This window comes from Hylaeus volcanicus, chromosome 4 (assembly GCF_026283585.1).
Source record: "Hylaeus volcanicus isolate JK05 chromosome 4, UHH_iyHylVolc1.0_haploid, whole genome shotgun sequence".
NCBI lineage: Eukaryota > Metazoa > Arthropoda > Insecta > Hymenoptera > Colletidae > Hylaeus > Hylaeus volcanicus.
In genome coordinates, this window is record NC_071979.1 from 23,589,219 (window position 1) to 23,609,928 (window position 20,710).

At 45.9% G+C, this 20,710-nt stretch overlaps 1 protein-coding gene across 6 annotated transcripts in view; it reads left to right on the forward strand.

Moving 5' to 3' along the window:
• The window catches only part of LOC128874639 (octopamine receptor Oamb), a 105,769-nt gene that overhangs the window by 77,310 nt on the left and 7,749 nt on the right, over positions 1–20,710 (forward strand). For 5 of the 6 annotated variants that reach the window (XM_054119555.1, XM_054119558.1, XM_054119556.1 and 2 more), the window contains 4 exons: positions 9,659–13,585; positions 19,297–19,434; positions 20,171–20,269; positions 20,344–20,471. In XM_054119555.1, the coding sequence (XP_053975530.1) occupies positions 13,325–13,585; positions 19,297–19,434; positions 20,171–20,269; positions 20,344–20,471 (626 nt within the window). In that variant the 5' untranslated portion in view covers positions 9,659–13,324. The remainder of the gene's footprint in view (positions 1–9,658; positions 13,586–19,296; positions 19,435–20,170; positions 20,270–20,343; positions 20,472–20,710) is intronic. The other variant, XM_054119559.1, reaches the window with a different exon arrangement.

Sequence of the window (20,710 nt, forward strand, 5' to 3'; positions counted from 1 at the left end):
GAACGTTCGAGGTATCAGAAAAACTGTCCGTATTATTTTTTCCATTCGTCGTGAACAGAATGGACATAACGAGACGAGTTCAAAGTCCCCCGGCGCGGCATATCGATTCGATAAACACCGACGACTGTTTGTCCTGACACGTCATTAGCAGTATTCTTTCGGTTTGAACTCGATGGATCACGGGGGCAATCGCGATCCTGATCAAACCGTGGAAAATAACGCTTAACCCAGTCCCCTGGACACAGATATCGGTCTCTCGCATCAGCAGTTTCTTTCGCGACGCGCTGGCTCCCGGAGCCACGCGAAAAGCGATATCGTTATTCGATCGCCGAGCCCAAAGTAGCAACCGACGTTACTCACACCGGTCGAGTGGAATCGGAGTGTTTCGTCAGCGAAACCTGAATGGACCGATGGATATACGAGAGTAATAAGTGACGTCTGCTTTTGAAGAAACTCAGATTTTTAAGCTTTCATAGCGCGATGTTTCATTTTGAATATCTGTGGGGCGCAGGGTCGGGGTAGTTGAGTTATTTCGAGCAGTTGAAACTTCGGAGTATCTTAACTTCATATACATAGTAAGTTTTAAAAGTTTGCGGTATTTAATGCTTTGGACGATGAATAATTTCGAGTTATAGTTAGAAAGCTAGTTTATGGCCTCGAACAAGGAATTCCCCAAACTTTTGTACCCAAACTATTAGAATAATGATCGAAATCGCATCACAGGTTAAAAGATACACAGTAAAACTGTCAACGATAACTGTCAAGTCCGACAGCTTCCCGCTGCTCGTGTTGGAGCAAATATTTTTCCAGCTCAAGATGTTTCAGACGTTCGATAGTCGATCACTCGCTAACGCCCTGCAACTAGGTGCAATCTGCCTCGTTCTCGTCGCGATTCCAGGAGGCCGACTGATTCATATTCGATCTTACATTTCCGTTTTATTTACCCGGCCCGTTGGGGTCGAACCGTTCCAGCTCCATATAGCGCGGTAAACATTTTACTGCTTACGGGAAATTCAACGAGAGATCGAGGGTGCGAAACGACGCCTGTAAGGGGAACGCGAACGTAACACGAACGAGCAATGATTTCGTTGAGCATTCCGCCTTAATTCGATGGCTGCATCGGGGCTTCTATCCGAACGGAAACTTTCGAGATTTCTCGATTTCTTCTACTTCCTTATTTGGCAAACTGTAGATTTTCAGCGCGTCAACGTTTACAGTACTTGTAACCAGTGTAAGATCCAAACTAACGGGATACGAGTATTCGTATTTCATATTTCGCGAGCTTTCATATTTTATTATCGTGAAATGTCGAAAGAAACGGAGTCGACGAATAAATTATATTTGTTGTCTTCGGTCTACTAAAGAGCCCATGTAAATTGAAAATCATCCTCACACTTTAGGATCGTAAATATACAGTTCGTGGCTGGAAAGAAAAATCTGCAAGTAGTATAACCCCAGACATGGTCAGACATAGACGAAAAATCACAGACCAGCCACGAGCAACATTTGATCGGAACGCTAGACAATTTAGACGATGCTATCGAGTATTAATTCCTAAATTTCAATTTTCGTTCGACCAGTGACGGCTCAAGAGGTTCGCTTCTCCACGGTGTTATCTTTCTCGCGGAATTAGTATCGAAATAAAAATTTCGGTCCGCGTCTGGACGCGACAGCTTCGCATAATTCGGCGGTCCCGCACCGCGACGACAACGTCGTTGTTTATTTACGCGGTATTCACGGGAGTAAATTGGAATTACCACGTGACGGAGGTCGCTGCATTAGCATAACCCGACGTCGTTCGACCGCTGAAACGTCTCGGGGGCGCCCGGAGAATCACGACGTCGGTCGACGTTCATTCAAGGCTCTGGCCTTCCCAAAGGGGCACGAGATGTCCGTTGGCAAAGAAAAGCACGGGGAGACGAGAGGAGAGGAGGCGTGGTCCCATGGTCTCGTTTGAAAGGCAGCTGGGAACCGCGATGTTGACATCCCTCTCGGTCTTTTTCTTCCCGCCCTCTTTGACTCCTCGTTTCGGGAGACTGTCGAAGGTACTCGTTGCAATAATAAACACCTCGGTCGGATGAATGCTGCCACTTTTAAAACGGGACCCTGGAAGTTGGAAGACGTCACGCCAGTGTCGTCCAACTGCTCATCGATCTTACCGTTTATTTATTTATACTCTGTCTTCTTCGGGAGTTCGTTTTTCGTGGATGTCGCAATGCTTCTCAATAAACAGAGCACAGACGATTTAAGCGCATATAAAACGTATTTCAGGGTCCCACTTTAATTGACCATTTCGTATTTCGTAGATGTATAACGGGTAACACCAGTTTTCGAATTTTTGTCTGTATTAATTTCGTTACTTGATTTTTAAATATCACAATTTATATTTAATGAACAAGTGACGTATATTTAAAATATATTTACCTACCTCGGGTGTACCTTTATTCCGACGAGGTTAGAAATCTCGTAAGAAATTCCACGTGTGCCGTGGTAGTATCGGGAACGTTGCGAGTTGAAATTAAATAACGAGGAAACGGTATCCGGGAAGTTTCCCCCTTTAAACGGAATAAGAAAGCCGGTAGAATTTTAAAACAAACAAGTTTCGCGATCAGGCGCGCGCTGGATCGACTCGACGAGGGCCTGGCACTCGAGCGCAGCTTCTAATCTACTCTCTGCAAACCGAGTTACGGACTTCCCCCTATGTAGCAGGCGGGCAGGGCGAGGGGTGGCGTCGAAAGTTGTCGCGCGGGAACACGCTTTCTTCTTTGCTACGTTGTTTCTCGCTACGTTCGCATTTCCTGGTACGATTTTACCTCCCCACGGTTGGCAAACGCGATTATTTCTGTCGTGACTGCGGTGGTTGTTGAATGTTGTCGGTTTAAAGGCTTGGAATTTGAAATCGATGGTTGGTTTGGGGAGAGTTCTGTCGTTATGAGGTCACACTTTAATTTGAGACTGGATTAATTGCATAGTTTTTTTGTATAGAAAATTTGTCCGGGCTTGCCTGACGAGTGACTGGGTTTTACTACTTAGAAGTGGAATATCAAGCCATGGTCAGACAGAGAATTTTGATCGTCGATTAAAATCGTTAAAATGTACTCGCGAAATACTTTTGCACAGGTTGTTTTAGGATCATTCTTACCGAAATATTTATTTAGAAAAATTAAATAAATTATACTCGCGAATGGTATGCAAAACCAAGAGCACGCATTACTCCGCATCAATTTTTTATATCTGGAAAATGTTCAGGTTCTATCTGCACAGCGAGCCATTATTTCCTTATGTTTGGCTGCGGTCTTCGAATAATCGAAATAACCAAAGTGCAAATATTCCCAACCCGCGAGGCCCAGCGTACAAGGCTGTGCACGTGTTTCGAGTTATATTTAACAAGAAAAGTCAATGGCGGTCTACATGCATACGAGATGAGCACTGTCGTCGTTGCCGTATTATGAAACGTGGCTACCCTGTTGAGCATTTTCATCCCTCCACCCCCTGGGCCCGTGTCACCGGAGACGAAATCGTTGATCAGAAGGGGAGACGCAGGTGGCTCTCGACGCTAGAGAATTTAAGACTCCCCCATGAATGGTTCTTCAATTTTTTGTTGAGCGAAAACGAGTCTTGAAAACTGGGGAACGCATGAATACGAGCCACACGGACGCTTTGCAAAATCGAACGTGAAAACCAACGCGACACTCGATGCAATATTAACAACGTTCATCCCCTCGGCTTTCGTAAGCCTCGTTTTCCATCGCGCTTACCCTGTAGACGCTCTACTCCACTTTTCGCTGTAATCAAAATAATAATTGGAATATTATCTCTTCCTACTCTCGTTTATTTCACACGTCCTTACTTTAGAAAGTCACGCACCGAGGACGACTAGACACTTAATTGCAAACGTAGCTTACGTACCTTACGTACCTTGCATAGCTTACATTTTGTTCGAATAGAAATACTAAAAAAAAAAAAATCAATTTACGATTAAATTACTCGTTACAAATATACATTATATCGTTGTTAAATTTTACAGTTCGTATCTATAGATAACACGCGGAAAGTTTTGTCTCTATCTCGACTGGAAACTTGTAGCCTCTGTGTGTCTGCCCTCTGTTTGAATACCTACCACTTATCTATATTTCCCCGCCGCCATTTGCGAATACGTGTTCATTTAAAGCTCCACGAAACCCAAGGCATTCCGCCACCCTTCCTCGTGCGTCAGCGACGATCCCGTGAAAGGCGATTCAGGCTTCTTGCGTCTGGCTCGGACGGGTTTATATTTATATCGACGCGATGCAGGTCGCGGAAAGAAGCAGGGCCATCAATATTCGCCGTCGTAATGCATGATCTGTACCATATCGACGTGCTTCGAACGTCGCCGAAGACAGACGGATTTCCAAGCGAGCGAAAGAAACGTGCTCCCAAGCGAGAGAGACGCGCGATGAAATTTACATGAAACTCTTCGCCTGTACGGGCTGCGAAAGAAATGTTGCGACGCCGGCACTCCGGGGAGCCTCGAGTTTATTAAAGACGTTAGTCAAATTTTCACGGTGTACTTTACGAGGATCTCCCACGCAGTATGTATTCTACCATTTTTACAATACCTTGAGTTAAGATCCTGTTAACACACTTTGTGATAAACGGTAACGAAAACGTATGTCTCGTTTACAAAGCACCATATTAACTTTTCGTCGCAGTCCGGAATGCGAAATCGCATCGATTGGTAGATATCTGGACACGAGGAGTACGCGTTAAGAGGCTGAGATAGGTTTAGTGTGAGTTTTTGGTGTTATGGATATTCGTTGTACTCGACTGATCCTGCTATATCGTAGTTATCTGAATATACAGGGTGTCCTAGAATTAGTGTAAGAACCAGAAATGGGGAGTAGCTGAGACGATTCTGAGGAACAGGTTCCTTTGCTAAAATGTCGGGTGATGCTTCGTTTTTGAATTATTAACGAAAAACCGCCGACCAATCACAGTGGCCGAGTAGCGCACGCTCAGCCACGAGAACATAGGCTCGAGCCAGGATTGGCTGTCAGGCCGTGGCGCGCCAACGGACGCTGTGATTGGTCGGTGGTTTTTTGTAAATAATTGAAAAATTAAGCATCAGCCGACATTTTTGCAAAGGAACCTGTTCTTCAGAATCGTCTCAGCTACCTCCCATTTCCGATTCTTACACTAATTCTGGGACACCCTGTATAAGAGACATTAAACCATGTAAATTTCCTCGTGAAATATCCTTCAATGAATTCAACCATTGATTTACCAAATAACCACCCATCCATGAATTATCCTTAATTCCAAACGTCCAATTCGATCGAGAAGCTGTAAATAAAAACCTATGACACCCTCGGATGAAAAGTGTTTATAAACAATTACCCCCGCGATCGTAATTGTAGAAATGGCGCGAAATCTGGCCGAAAAAAGCTCCGTCTCGTCGTCGGAGCGCAACGTTATGTTGGCATTTAATTTAACAGAAACTCCCGTCGACTAATAAGCTCTTCGCAGCACTCGACGAGAGAGATGCACAGAAACAATTCGTTCAAAGCTCTTCCACGCACGCTTACGCGGACGTACGTTAATTAATAGACGGAATGCTTGTCGTGGGGGCCGCGAGCCCGAGCGAAAGGCCTTTGTCGTGCGCGCGAATGCGTACATGCACGCTCCCACCCCCGGTTACCTTTACATATTTCGACAGAGAGAAGGCCGCCTTTTGGCTTCCATTGTTCTCGCTGAATGAAAATGCCTCGCCCGAAATGACATTCCTTTCTTCTCGCAGCCCCTGCCACATGTCCCGACTTTATTTCATTTTATTTATTTATTCACTTCGTCTACCCTTTGCATAAGAAAATATAGTCACGAAAATATACGCACTGAACGCACTGGCGTACTCTGATCACTTTACAGTCATTGATCGGTTCGACTCGAGCATAAATTAATTCGTAAAGGAATAAGTAGATTTTTGACGACGGAATACGATCAACAAACAGTGAAGCAAATATTTAGAAATGGAATACAGTTAACAGGAGGAAAAGGTAGTTTTATAGTGGTCCAAGTTGCAATTAAACAGGGAATAAACGTAATAGTGAAAGCGGATGGTCCCCTAGGGCCTGAATCGTAATCAAAGATGACCCAAACTTCCCAACAACCATCCGGTGGCCTGAATGGAAAATTGTTATGGAAAAACTTTTCACCCAAGTGCCCGCATAAAGTTTCATTAAAGAAAATTTTATTAGCCCCACGGTTGGGATCGAGGCGATAATCGGGCCGATTCGATCACCGAATCTCTTGATCCACGCAGCTGTTCCAGACGGCTGAGAATTGGAACGACCGAATTTGATCGTCGCTCAACCCTGTTTCCCAGCCAGACGGGGACATTTTGCTTTGAGATTTCCAGGGACGTACCGTTTCTAATTGCTCGAAGGACTTTGCTCGCGACGGAAAGTAACGTGGGTGGATACAGTGTTTGGTTATTGGTTTGAATCTTCCTTTGTCCTCGCCTCGGTTCACTGTCTGATCACACACGGTCCCATTTTCCCTATTTTGAATAATTAACGAGGTAACGCTGTTGCGGGACGTCGACGTTAACGAAACTTTGCAGAAATCTGCACCGGTCTAACTTAGAAACTGCGCCGTTATTCGTTAGGGGTGAAACCAACCCTTGTATCGGTTTAATTAATTTTATATGCGCTTAACCGGATTTCGCGAGAAATGGTTCGTTAGCGTTTTCGGCGACGCCAGGCTGGAGAAAGTAATTCGGAGAAAAAGGCGTTAAAGTTGGAAATGTTGTCTGTGCCGCGATAAAGTTACCCAGTGAAATTCAGTAATTAGTTTAATCGCATCACGACCTTTGCCAAATGCGAACCGAGGGGATGCCAAAAAATTAAATCGAGTCACCTACGGGTTTAACTCTAAAAGCAGTATTCCCGTTTTTCGTGGTTAACTTTTCTAGTCTACGTCTGCGAATTTAGAGGTGAATCAGAAAGTAGAGATGAAATTCCCATCGCGCGAGAAAAAAAAGATCAAAAAATAAGGAGAATTCTCCTCCAATCGAGTCGGTTAATCAGGCGATAACGAGCTGCTCCACTTTTCCAGGAAGAGAAAAAAAGAACGGAATGCATACGAAAAAGAAGCAGTTCCGAGATGGGACACGAAAAAATGAATTCAGAGTGCAGAGGGAAAAAAAAAGAGGAAGACGAAAAAAAACCGCCGAAAAAATCCCCAAACGAATAAGGAAACAAAAAAAAAAGCGACGAGCGGTACATCGGTGAACAAAAATGGCGACGCCTTAATTCGTCGAACGCAGTCTCGCGTGAATTCGCAATTCAACAACCGCCCCCTCGTTCTGCGTCCTCTTGCCGTTTCCTGTATGAACGAAATCATCTTTCAACCGCGGGTGCATGGTGCGCTGGTCCTCAAACATTTCGTTCGTTCACGTCGCCGAGTCGAAATTCCATCGCGTTTTACGTGAATTTTCGACGCACGAAAATTGGCTCTGGAGGGAACGAGAGAGGGAGAAAATGGAAAATTTCATAGTTGGAGGGTGTGGGGGGGAAGCGAGAAGTCGCGCGATGGCGATAAACAGAGCTTCGATTCCCGAAATTGTGACCAGTTTTTAACCGACTTCGACAAGGAGGCGGTCACTCAATTTGGCATGCATATTTATGTAGGAGTCTAAACGAAAAATAAGGCACGGGGATTCGAATCCACGATCCTCGGATCCACAGTCGACCGCTTTACCTACGCGACCAATCCCGTACCCTACGTTTCGTGTTCTTATTTGACTCCTTATTGTTGGGTATGGGAGGCGCGGACACTACACTCGGCTATCCTGAATTGACATTCATTCGCCCTCGAATGTCCGTTTTCTCGGGTTTCGCGTCTCAACAACAGTGCGCGCCGCGCCCTCTTTCGCGAGTGTACTCCCCTCTCTCTTTCTCTCTCGGGTTTTCCGTCTCAACAGCAGTGCGCGCCGCACCCTCTTTCGCGAGTGTACTCCCCTCTCTCTTTCTGGAACGTTGTTCTCTCTCGACGCCTCATTGTTGCCCGCTCCACCGTCAACACGACACCGTCCTTCGCGTGGCATTGTTGTTCATCGTGACTCATCGTCACTGGCCGGTCCTCTGCCGCTGTAACCCCCCATCCCGGACGAGCCCCCATATGTAGGAGTCTAAACGAAAAATAAGGCACGGGGATTTAAACCCACGATTCTCGGATCCACACGATTGCGCTTGACCTACGCGATCAATCCCGTACCCTACGTTTCGTGTTCTTGTTTGACTCCATATTGTTGGGTATGGGAGGCGCAGATACTACTTTTTTTTTTTTCGTGGGGAACTTTTTGCATCGTCTCGCAGCGTAGAACGTAAAGTGGCATTGTTTCCTAGATATCTCGGCTCGGAGAGCACGTGTCAGTAGGCCGTGGTAGGTCTGGTCGTATACTGTTGGATTTTCTTTTCACTAAAAGAGAAAGTTTTCGTTGCAATAAATCATCTCTGCGCGTTTGGGTTTCGTTCCTAGACACAAGTCGAGAGGGTGCAGCTGCGTCCCATCTTGGCTCGTTTAGACAAAGTATGGGACCGATAGGGTCTATAGTTCAGTAACGAAATTCTTCGTTACTGACCTCACATTCATTCGTTCGAGCTGCTTCTTTCGTGCAGAACAGACGTACCCTTCCTTGTGTCTCTGATAAAGTTTTCAAAGTCAACGGTAAAAGAAGAGTCTAGCTCATGTATTTCACCGTCTATATTCCAATATATACAAGCCTAATGTCTTCGAGTGACCCTACTTGACCCTGTTGTAGTTGTCTGAACGCGCACGAAACAGTAAACTTTGCTCAAACAGTATAATGTGATTGTATATGATCAGGTAGTGAAATGTGATTATATATGGTCAGACGGAAAAGTACGACATACGAGTGCAGTACAACGGAGGTCTGAAGATCGAACGAACCTATAATTCTTTCCATTCGAGAATTATTACCGTCCTAAATAACTAACCAGGTACGATACGCGAACATATGCATACAAGAGACCGCTGCAATATCCAGTCATGGCCGTTATCTGGTAATGGGGTACGTTAGTATGCGACCGGAAAAGTACATTAGGCTCCCGGTGCATCCGCGCATGCATAATCAATCAATCTTTTCACGACAACCTGACGAGGCCCGACACAACGGGCTCTCCTACAACAGGCTCTCCTACAACAGGCTCTCCTGCGGCAGTAGAATACGACAGTGCGCGATCAGACAAGTACAATAGGCTTGCACATGGTCAGACAGTAGTCCACGCCCGTGCATGGCCAGTCAGCTACAATAGGATTACTTCCAGCCAGTCGAACGGCCGCGCCGTCTAATGCATATACGGACAAGTACTCCATCCTGCTTATCCTCCATCCAGCGAGGAGATTAGCTCCCTTGCCTGGCCAAACAAGCGCGCGCCAAGGCTCCTCTCGAAAACTCGGGTCGAAAGCGCGCGCTCTCCAGACGCGATCGGGAAAACGCGACCGCGCGACCGATTTCCAAGTCTCCGTCGATCCCACTTCGCCGAGCAATCGACGCGTATACGGCTACCGACGCGAAAGTCGTTCGATCGATCAATGCCACGGCAACCCACGTCTCGATCGTCGGAGCCGTTCGAGCTAACGCTTGATTTCTTTTCAGATCACGATCAGCGGCCAGTCGCGACGCAGCTCCCGCTTGAACACGCTTCGGAGGCCTCGCTGGCGGAATAATGCGAGCGAAGCGCATCGAGGAGGAGACGCGCTTCAGACTGCTGAGGTACACGCACCGTGCCAAGTGTCGGAAGATCATCTAGTCCAGCGTTCTCGGGCCTAAGGAGATCGAGAGTTAGACCGATAGATGAGACGTAACTACTTTAACTGATAGAGAGCCGACCTTGGCTGTGATCACGCGACGATAGACCACGACCTAGGCCTCCATCGCGATCCTCCTGTGCTACGAAGTTCGTCGACACCGCGCGCGAGTGTGACTGTGAGTGCGAGAGTCCGTCCATTGGAGGCATCGTTTTCGTGCATCGATCATTCCTGGAGAATTTGGAACGTGGACGTTTACCGATCGCTTTGGAAACATCTACTAACGGACATGTGGCTGGCTTCCGGAGGCTAGACATTGTTGCAAGGGTTCTATTTGGTGGAATAGGCCGCTGCGAAGGCAGAGAACGTGTTTCGGGAGTTTGCACAGAGTTACAGGGTGACAAGAATTTTTGTCAAGGGAAATCAAAAGGTTTCTCGCAGACTGAAACGTTTTCAATCGCTCTGGGAACACGTAGCTGGTCCCTGGAGACTTCGTTCGGTCTACATAGGGTCCCCATTAGTCGGAAGATACCATTGCGAAGGTAGAGAAGGTGTCTCGAGAGTTACAGAGTGGCAGGAATTTTTGTCGAGGGAAACCAAGCTCGAGGAAAGGTGTTCCTCGAAGACCGAGAGACTTAGGTGGTCGCATTGAAATTCTGTTGGTTTACAGCCCAGACTCGTGGCACGGTTGAGGAATCGGCTGGCTGCAAAGGGAATAAAATTGCCGAGTGGGTGCAGCGTTCGACGTTCGAGGGAATCTCAAACAGTGACTGGAATTTTCTGGGAGGGGGATTTTAAGATAAACCAGAACGAGCGCAGAAAAATTCGAAAGAGGTTCCTCGAGGCAATTGGGGCAATTTCGAGAAGATCGAGGAAACCGTGCCAGAGACGAAATCAAGAATCTCTGGGCCTGGAAGTTTCGTGGGTGATTAAAGGTTAAAATGGAGGGAAAGGAGAGTTAAGTATTCGGGGGTTGGACGAAGACAAGCACCACTGGAAGTTTGTTGGTTCGAACGATAAGGAATTGTGGACGCTCGGAGTTCATTGCGTGATTAAAAATTTAATCGACCAAGGACTCGCGGAAGGGTCCGGATACGCAGTGACCGAAGATAAAATTTCGAATAGCCTCTGGAAATTGTGAACTCCTGAGTCAACGGTGGAAGGAAAACAGGGTTGGAGAAGTGTGCGGTAAAGTTTTCGAAACCTCCAAGATAAGAGCAAAGAAGGTAGGGGACTTTAAATTGAGGAAATTCTTACTTTTGAAGTTCAGTTCGAACTCGCGGGGGATAGTGGGACGCAGGAAAAAATTGAAACACGAATCGAAAGCGGCGGTTTTGACAGGAGGAAACGAGTGACGAGAAAATCACGAAGTTAGCGTCGTTGTAAGGGGTGAGATTGAACCGTAACCAAAGAAATCTTTATTATCGTTATCGTTAAGGCAAACTCTGGTCCTTGAAGAAAATTGAAGAATTAATAAATAAAAAGTGACAATACTCTCTGTGTACCCTGCGAAAAATTCTCACCCTTCGGTCCTGTCTGTCGACAGAAAATCCTTTCACTACCGAAGGAGTTCGCGATCTCGTCTAAAACTACCTTCAAAAAGCTTCGAGTAAACTGCTTTTCGCGAAAGGAGAATCAGTGTCGGAAGGCTGTCGTAAGAGTCGCGTCTTCAGGATCGAATCGAACCCGTCTTTCAAACCTTTGGGGAGGATTGTCCCTCTCGAAGAGCGTTCCTCGATCCGGACGGGACTGCGGAGATAATAAAAGGGTGAAAAAAGAAATAGATGTGAAAAGTTGAGGATGAAATTCTAATGGCGAAACGTCGAGGGATTGGAAACACTGGAATTGCGAAACTAGGAGTTGAAGAATGAGCGATCGGAAACCAAGGGATTGCGGAATAAAGCCTCGAGAAGCCACGGGGTGTAGAATCGCGAGACTAGGGAATACTCGAGGTTGAGGAACGTTTGAAAAGGGTAGGAAAATCAGGGGTTGAAAAACGATTCGGAGCAGAAAGAGCGGGGCACGAGTTACACGATCGTGGCGATACTTCGTGGGTGGAGGTCGGATGGAGAGGTGGCTAGGGGGTTAGAATGGAAGGGAAACGAGGATCGAACGAGCAGCGTCAGCGTGCCGGGACGTTCTACTCGCGGCGATGAAATCGCGACGCGGAAATGGGAACTATCAAGTTTGAGCAACGATACTGGACCAACGACTCGCGGGGGTGGCACGAGTGAAGGGTTGGTGGGGGAACAGGCGACCGGAAGTCGACGTTCCGCGGAATAAAGACGGACACGGAACCCGCCGGAACGCCCGAGACGAAGAAAAGTCGAATAGAAGGAGGCGTTGGAAACTCGCGGCGTTGGACTGATCGAATCGTGTGAAAGGGGTTAACGAGGACTGCGGGGGAGGGGGGCGGCTGTCGGGTGAAATAATTGGCTTTGAAGAGTATGCTAGAGAAGAAATTAGAGGGGCAAGGGGACGGACAGAGGATAGAATTTAAATTAGAGGGTTCGACGGAGTCGGACGAAGGCTTTTCGACGAGCTTTGCGTCAAGGATTCGAATTGTACAGGCGCGAGAAAGGGTTCTCGAAGACTAAGCAGACGATTCGTGGGTGTCTTTGGAGACACGGACGAGTGAGAAATCGAAGACGGAGGATCAGACAGTGAGGGAGGGGGGTGCGGCGATCACGGGAGACAAAGAAGTGCGTGGAAACTTGGGGCTCGTAGATCGCAACTAGCGAAGACGTTGCTTCTTTGGCGAAGAAACACGATGTCTGCCGAACTTTGGACTCCCTTCTCTTCAACTTGGATCGTTTATCCAGGATAAAAGAAGCGTAAGAGTTCACTCCGCACTTCCGAGTGTCGAATCGCTAACATTAGAGGGATCCTCTCGAGCGAAACAGGCCGAAACGGTGCAACGATTCGCGAAAAGTGAATAGCGCCGTCGGTGGATCCGGACAAGGGTGAGGTTACAAAAATCGAGTTAAATTACTGTACTCTAACGCTGTCTGACAAAAAGGCATCAAAGTACTCTATTTCAGCGTTACAGAAATAGAATACTCCAAGCGAAAGTACCCTACTCCAAGCTTGAAACAGAAGGCATTAAACTACTGTATACTACTGCACTTCAAAATTAAACAAAAAGGATCGAAGTACTCTGTCGTCGTTCGAGGCAATTAGAGTACTCCGACAGAGAACTCGCTCCAAAATTGAACCGCTGTCCTCCCATCGTAAAAACAAAGGACAGGTGCGCTCCATTTCGAAATCAGGTCCACGAAAGAAGCGTGACTCCTCCAGACAGGGTGATCGAACGCCTTCGTTTCCATTTCGCCGACGATGACGTTCCTCGGTAGTCGATGATCCATCACCGCGTCGGTCGTCCGTTGGAGGGTCGTGATGGAGGTCCAGGTCGTCGCGTGGCGTTCACCTAGTGCAGTTCGACAGTCGTTCAGGAAGTCCTTCGAGACCCTTCGAGAGGATCGCACGGACGCTCCAAAGGACATTGGCAACTAAGATGCGAGAACTGAACGCCACCGCATGCGCTGCTTTGTACGAGCGCGTCGAGTGGTCCGGCCCGTGGATCCTGATTACCCTAACCGTCCTGGCGATCGTGAACGTGATGGTGGTGCTGGGAAACGTCCTCGTGATCCTGGCCGTCTGCTACACCAGCAAACTACGAAACGTGACGAACATATTCATCGTCAGCCTCGCCGCCGCTGATCTGCTGGTGGGACTCGCTGTTCTGCCGTTCAGCGCCACGTGGGAGGTCTTCAAGGTACGCCGTTCATCGTACTTTACTCTTTTTTTTTTTTTTTTTTTTTATTTCTAGAAAGTCGAGGTTCGCTTAAGTTTTGGAGCACCCGGACGTTGGGTCGTTAGGACGTTAAGAAGAATGGATTTGAGACAGTGGAGTAACAGTTGGGGTAGATTTGTTTCGAATATATGTTTATATATATATATTCGAAATATATTTGTTTGTTTATTAGGTTTTATTTATTAGGAAGAATCTCTTAGTTTGCTCCAGGATTTATTTTGAAAATATACGTATTTAAAGCGAGTATTCAACGCGACGAGTTTGAATTTATAATTAATACAACCGTTTTGAAAATAACAATATTTGGACATTTTTATATTAAACACGAAAGGGAGGTGGAGTGTTTGCGTGTATCTATTTGTTTAATCGCGCTCTTTCGCTGCGAGGGGAAAAAAATGGCTGAAACCAAACGATAAATTGTGCGGAAAATTGGAAAAGCCTTTAAATTGGAAGGAAAAGTGAATTTTCTGATCCCAAAATGAAAAGTTCCGCCCCGTGCCTCGACTGCTTTTTTTTCCCTCCAGTTATTCCCAGCGGATTCTGGGGAACTGTCAGCCTTTGATCTCATCGGGATCCTGGGTCTATTCAGGATTCTCCACGCGGCAATCGATCAGCACTCTTTCGATACAAGGAGAATCGAACAATGGCGTCAATCGAACCGGCATTTGCGAGCCGGGCGATGATGAGTTAGCGAGTTTCAAAGTGGCGGATTCGCTGGCTCGAGTTTCGAGTGGTCTCGGGACGCCGGGATATTCGTGGAAACCCATTCTCGAAATTTGAAACTTTGTTGCCCGCAATCGAATATTCGACCGACGTTACCCGAATCGCTGCGCGTCGATACCCAGACCGCAAAGATTTTCGAATCGAACATACTCCGCGTCGAGTGCTTCAATTCGTGCCGCAACCAGTTAGCTAGGTATTAGGCAGTTTAAATAATCGTTAAAAATTTCGCGAGGTTGTGGTGACGTTTCGATCCAACGCGTGGTCCCCGTCAGGGATAACTGGCTCGATTCGAGGGTGAAATAAAGCGTGCAGGATGTAGAAGCGGTAGAGGATGGTATATAAAGAGAAAGAAATGGTATAAGTAAATTATTATATCATCAGGATATAAGGACAGTTAATTGTAGGTGTCTACGGAGCAAATTTTTATTTCGAAGACATGGCTGCTATTTGAAAACGTCTACGAATTTTTAGTCTTAATGGTCCCCTTTCCCCAATCGTAATTTATTTATCATATATCGTTGAGCACACTTTTAGTATTATATTACGTTTCGCTGGACGTATCAGAATTTACAGTGAACAAGTGAAATGTTAAGCGCATTAAATGTTGGGTTTTGAAGCATTCTGACCTGGTTGCAAGCTTAATTTTGACGCGGAAAAGCAACCCTTGATATTTAGCGTTAATAAATGGAATAGTACCTTGAAGTAATTAGCTTGATTAGTTTATAGGAAATTGAAATTATACATTTTCGTCCAATTTACCCTACGCTGAAAACTATCCACCGTACGGTAGTCGACTGTGCTAACTTTTAAACAATAATTATTTATTTAAACACACCCTTCGACTTCGAGACAGTTTCCACCGTCTGTTAGAAGTCACGCATTATTATCTTAAAGCAAAGCCATCGCAGCACGATGAAAATTTCCCATCCCTTCGTAAAAGAAACTCACCCTCATCCCCCGTTGTTTCCAGGACGAGCAGTAAAAGGTGCTCGAAAAATACCTCTGAACAATTACCTCGGCCGTTTAACCTGCCCCGTGCGGTATACTCGCTCAGTTTTCCAGCAACCCCATCACGTGAACGTTCACCCTAAAGAATTCCTGGCGAAAAAAGAGTAGACGCGAAATAACTGCGGGAGTTACGACGCGTTAGCGAACCGGAGGGGGATGGGTTAGGCGCAACAGTTTGCTGGCTGTCGTCCTTCGCTTCTTCCGGGGTTGGGGGTTGCGCCGCGCCCCCTCTGAAAGATGAACGTTCACGCTGGAAAAGGGGTGTGAGTCGCGAAGGCGAGGGATGTCAGGCCGCGGCGCTTCTTATCCGGTTTCGAAGACGAGGGACGCCCGTACTTAACGCGCTCCGAATTGGATTACCTAGATTTTTATCTGAGGTGGAATTCGATGGACGATTATTTTGGTAGTTTTATTTATTAAAAGTACGTTAATATTTGTTGAATTAAATAAAGTACGGTTTAGAGAAATATCAGTCAGCTTGGAAATATTAATGTTCAATAGCTGCTGCGGAGAATGATGATGGTCGATTTTTAATTTTACCATGGGGCGATTCGTCGTCTAAAAAGGAGTAAGAAGTGTCCGGTGCGGTTTGTTCGTACTAAGCTTCCTTTTCGAGAAAATGAATTCTGAAGATTCCTCTGCTACGGTTTCGGTGGACGCGTCTGACCATAGCTCGATATTTCTACTTGTCCTAGTGTTTCGCCGCTTTGACAGTGACATCGCTCGTTTTAATTACTTGAAAATAATTAGAATATCACTAAACCCACCCGGAAATCGTTAATACTGCTTCAGCTAGCTTTCGCCGAAATAATGACTCGAATTTCCATACTAGTTCTCTTCTCGCAGCGAACAAAATCGTTAAGCAACGTATTAATGCCACGTTTACGGCACGCTACGTCGTCGGGGATATATACGTTGCTGGAAAGCTTCTTATCTGTTTTTACCTCGGTGAAAAAAAACAGGAACAAGTTCGAAGCGACGCGGTATATACATCTCTAAGTAGCCTCCGCGGAGGAGAACGATACCTGAGGCGGTGTTCGCATATTCATCGACCACCCCGCCGGTAGGGTGTTCACTTCTCAACGTAATGGTAAATCGGACCCTTGCACGCGCCGAGAAGCTTCTGGGAAATCTACGTTGGCCTCGGAGGAGGAAAATCGGCCTGGGGAACGACGCGACTTAGGGATCTCGAAATTGCAAAAACGGGAGCGAGAGAGAAATTCCCGTCACTGCCATAAAGTTGAAAGTTTTCCTGCCTGTATTCACTCGAGATGGCGAATTCGCTCTTGGAGGCGAATGATACCGATAGTAGGGGGAGTTGGTTTCTGGTGGAATTGTTTGTTAGTTAGGGAATATTAAAACTTGATGTATTTATTTTATATCGATTTCGGTTGGTTGGTCAGATATTGGAAGGTTCTATTTTATTGTTTTTGATCGGACATTTGAAAAGCTTACTTTGTCTTGTCTGGTCAGGCACGGGTTAATTCTACTTTACCTCGGTCAACGAAACACAGTGGAATATTACTTTCCATTGTTTGGTCGGACATGGTATTGGAAGGTTCCATTTTATTGTTTTTAATCGGGCATTTGAAAAGCTTACTTTGTCTTGTCTGGTCAGGCACGGGTTAATTCTACTTTACCTCGGTCAACGAAACACAGTGGAATGTTGCTTTCCATTGTTTGTCCTGACACGGTTCTCTGTTATTCAATCAGGCAGGAGTGGCGCTATTGTCTGGTCTGGCACGGTCTAATCTACTTGAATTTTCTTCTTCGCTTTATACTCACTTAATTCCAAAATAAAAGTTCGTTTCCATCCCGACAGCATTCACCCCGGTACTTTTAATCTCCACGTCGTGCAATCGAATATTTTACCGGCTACCAAGAATCGCAGCGTCGCGCCAGTAACGCGTTCGGCCAACGGGTTTAACGAAACGTCTAATCGGCGATTCTCGGAGCAAGCGGCGTAACGTTTACTCGAAAGCGCACGGGAACGGGATTAATAACAACAGGAGAAGCGTTTATTACGCGGCGGTAGGGGCGGAGGTAGGGAACTAATCGAATCGAACAACGACGGGGTCGTGGGTCGAGGGTAATTCGAAACAGGTGGTTGTACAGGCGCGTGCACCACGGTTTGCGGAGCGTTGCGCCGGGGCGGATGGGAACCCCCGTTGCACCTGCTGCGTGCACTCAGGAAGGGTGCATTCCATTACCGCCGCATCACGGCTCGATCCAGGCGTCGTGCGGTGTTCTTGTCTTACCTGGGAATAATGCGTCGGGAGACGTGCGTCACGGGTGTCCATAATGGGGAGTACAGTGTTCGATAATCGAGCTCTTGGGATTGGGTCTGGGGATTGCCGGAATATTGAATCAAGGGAGGATACGGGGAGGAATCGAGTTAATGAATAACCTTGAGAAGGGTGTTGTAGGAAGAATTGACACGAAATTGTATAATGCGTTAAATAAATACATTATTTAACCCTTTGCACTCGAGGCCTTTTCTTTGGTATCTACCAGCAATTCGAGATGCTTTATTAGCATTCTATTGCCACGAATGCTAAAATTATATTGACTTATATCGACCGAGTTATATTGAATTATATTGACAATCATTTTATTGGCACTTCGAGTTCCAAAGAAATTAAACCTAAAGAAAACCTAATGGTGACTGAGAGTGCAAAGGGTTGATAGGCGTAGAAATGAATTCTCTTCTATAGTAAACTCACCATTTATTCGTAACAGAAAATCGTATTATCCGAAACAGTCTCACAAACTGTTGCAAAATCAAAATGTAACTAATCCGTATGTTTCGTTCCTACGAAGGTTGATGCTGTAACGAAATGGCCGGTAAATATTACAGCTAATAACGTATGCGTAATGTTAACAAGCGATGCCTGCATAAAATAATGTTGTGAAACGTAACTAAATTGAACGATCGGCCGGGACAAAAGAATGTCCCGTTGGCGAAATTCGATTCGACTCCACGACCCGTTCGGGAACACGATCCTCGAATTGTTTCCCAGCCGTGCATTATTGACGCGAACGCGCAACCTGGCCGTGTTTCCATCGGAGCTCGGTAGCTGGCGGCTACAAATATATAAATCTCAAAAAACGCATCGCTTACGGATAGAAAATTCGCATTTCTTGCCGACGCAAGCCTCGAGTTCCTCGAGTCAGCTTTGCGCGATGGAATAAGGGGAGCTTCGGTGCAGTATTGGTTTCGATGTTCGGAAAGGATGAGGAGATTGAAATAGCGAATGGAGGGGGACTGATGAAGGAATCGTATTGTGCGAAGGGTACGTATCGCTGAAACGTGGATTCCGAAGCAGCTCAGCGCTAGATCCCCCGCTAAAATAAAAAAAAGAGGGGAAGAGAACGAAGACGGGTAGTGGAATCGCGAGAAGCCACTAGATCGTAAAAGGAAAGTGTATACGCTTGAGATACGGGTGAAAAATGATCGAGAATCTGGTTATTATAAAAAAATAGTGGAAGGGGGTGAGGAACGATAACAGTAGGTTCGAGGAAGAATTATTTTAAATTCGAGTGAATAGAGTGGCACCTTACGAAAATTAACCCTTTGCACTCGAGGCCATTTTTTTGTTGGTATCTATCAGCAACTCGAGATGTTTCTTAGCTTTCTATTGCCATGAATTTTAAGCTATCTAGATTTCGTCGCCGACAATCATTTTATTACCACTTGGAGCTCCAAAGAAATGAAACCTAAAGAAACATTAGGTATTGTAGATTTGCTGCGTGAAACCTAATCACGTCTCTCAAGTCACCTCTCGAGTGCAAAGGGTTAAATAAATAATGTATCGGCTGCGTAGAGAGATAATAAAACTAAAAAATCTAGATATTCTGCAATGGAGGATATTGCTAAAGAATTAATTCTACTGAAAACGTTGTAACAGGGATGAATAAAGCGAGCAATTTTTGTTACAAAGGTCTGGATATTCGGTGATATCTGGTGCTCCGTTTGGCTGGCAGTGGACGTGTGGATGTGCACGGCGTCGATATTGAATTTGTGTGCCATCAGCCTCGATAGATACTTAGCGGTGACCAGGCCAGTCTGTTACCCTCAGGCAAGTACCCCCCGTTCAGCCATTATTCGATTTCGAGAAACAGGTGTACGGGCCGCCACGCTCGATGAAGCCATTCGTCTCCTCCGGTTTCTCCTTTGTTCTCTCCAAATACGCCCCTTAGTGGCCAATGTTTCCCTCTGATAACTTAATCGATCGATTGATATTCCCACTGACTCCTGACGCGCGTCCGAAGTTTCCGATGCGCACCATAATGTAACTTTCGCATGAGCACGAGGTTGGAAACGAAGTCATTCTTTTGTTTCTCTCTCTCTCTCTTTTTTTTTTTTTTGAAGAAGCACCATAGCTTCGACCTATTTTTAGATTCTTTTTCGGAAAACGCTATTAGCTAATGGAAAAATATAGTTAAAAAAATTTCAATTAGAATTCGAATTGTTTCAAGGGACTTCCTTTCCAACTTTACAGGAAATAGAAATAACATTTAACCCTTGAATGACCCAAGTTTCAAATTCGATACTGGACTTTTAAATCAAGTTGTACACTTGCCGTTGGTTTTAAATATTTGGCTGCATTGCATAATTTGTGATTTCTTTTTATTATTTTTCCCTTTATCTGGGTACCACGATAAATATATCGATATTTTGTAGAGTTCAGTTTGGAAAATCAGGCTTCCAAGGGTTACACTAATGTATACAACATTTTTAAACATTTTAAAAAATGGTGTCCTTTGGATCGAACGATTTATTGCTGACGTGGTTGAATTGGTTTCGAAATGCAGCTCATGTCACCGAAGAGGGCCAGACTTCTAGTCGCCACCGTCTGGATCCTCAGCTTCGTCATCTGCTTCCCACCCCTCGTCGGCTGGAAAGACAAACGGGTAACTAGCATCATCCCCGACAATTTCTTCCTCGTTACACGACGTTCTTCTACTTTCTTTCGCTGGTTCCGCAGTCGCATCCCACGTACAACGTGACATCCGCTCAGAAGGGGCCGTTCAACACCACCACCATCCTGGTTCCGGTGAAACCGTGTCCTTGGATCTGCGAGCTCACCAACGATGCTGGTTACGTCGTCTATAGGTGAGTCTCGTTAATCCCGAACAAGAAACGTGAACTTTCTCATGATTTCAACCCCTCCCCTCGCGATTCTGGCTTTCGAGATTGAATTTCTTTTTTATAGTAATTGCTAAACCTCGAGGTTCCGGGGGAAATAAATGTCGGGAGCCGAAATTTTCAAGATGGAAGTTTCGGGTGTCGAAGCTTCCTAAGGTCGAAGTATCGGGAGCCGAAATTTTCAACATGGAAATTTCGGGTGTCGA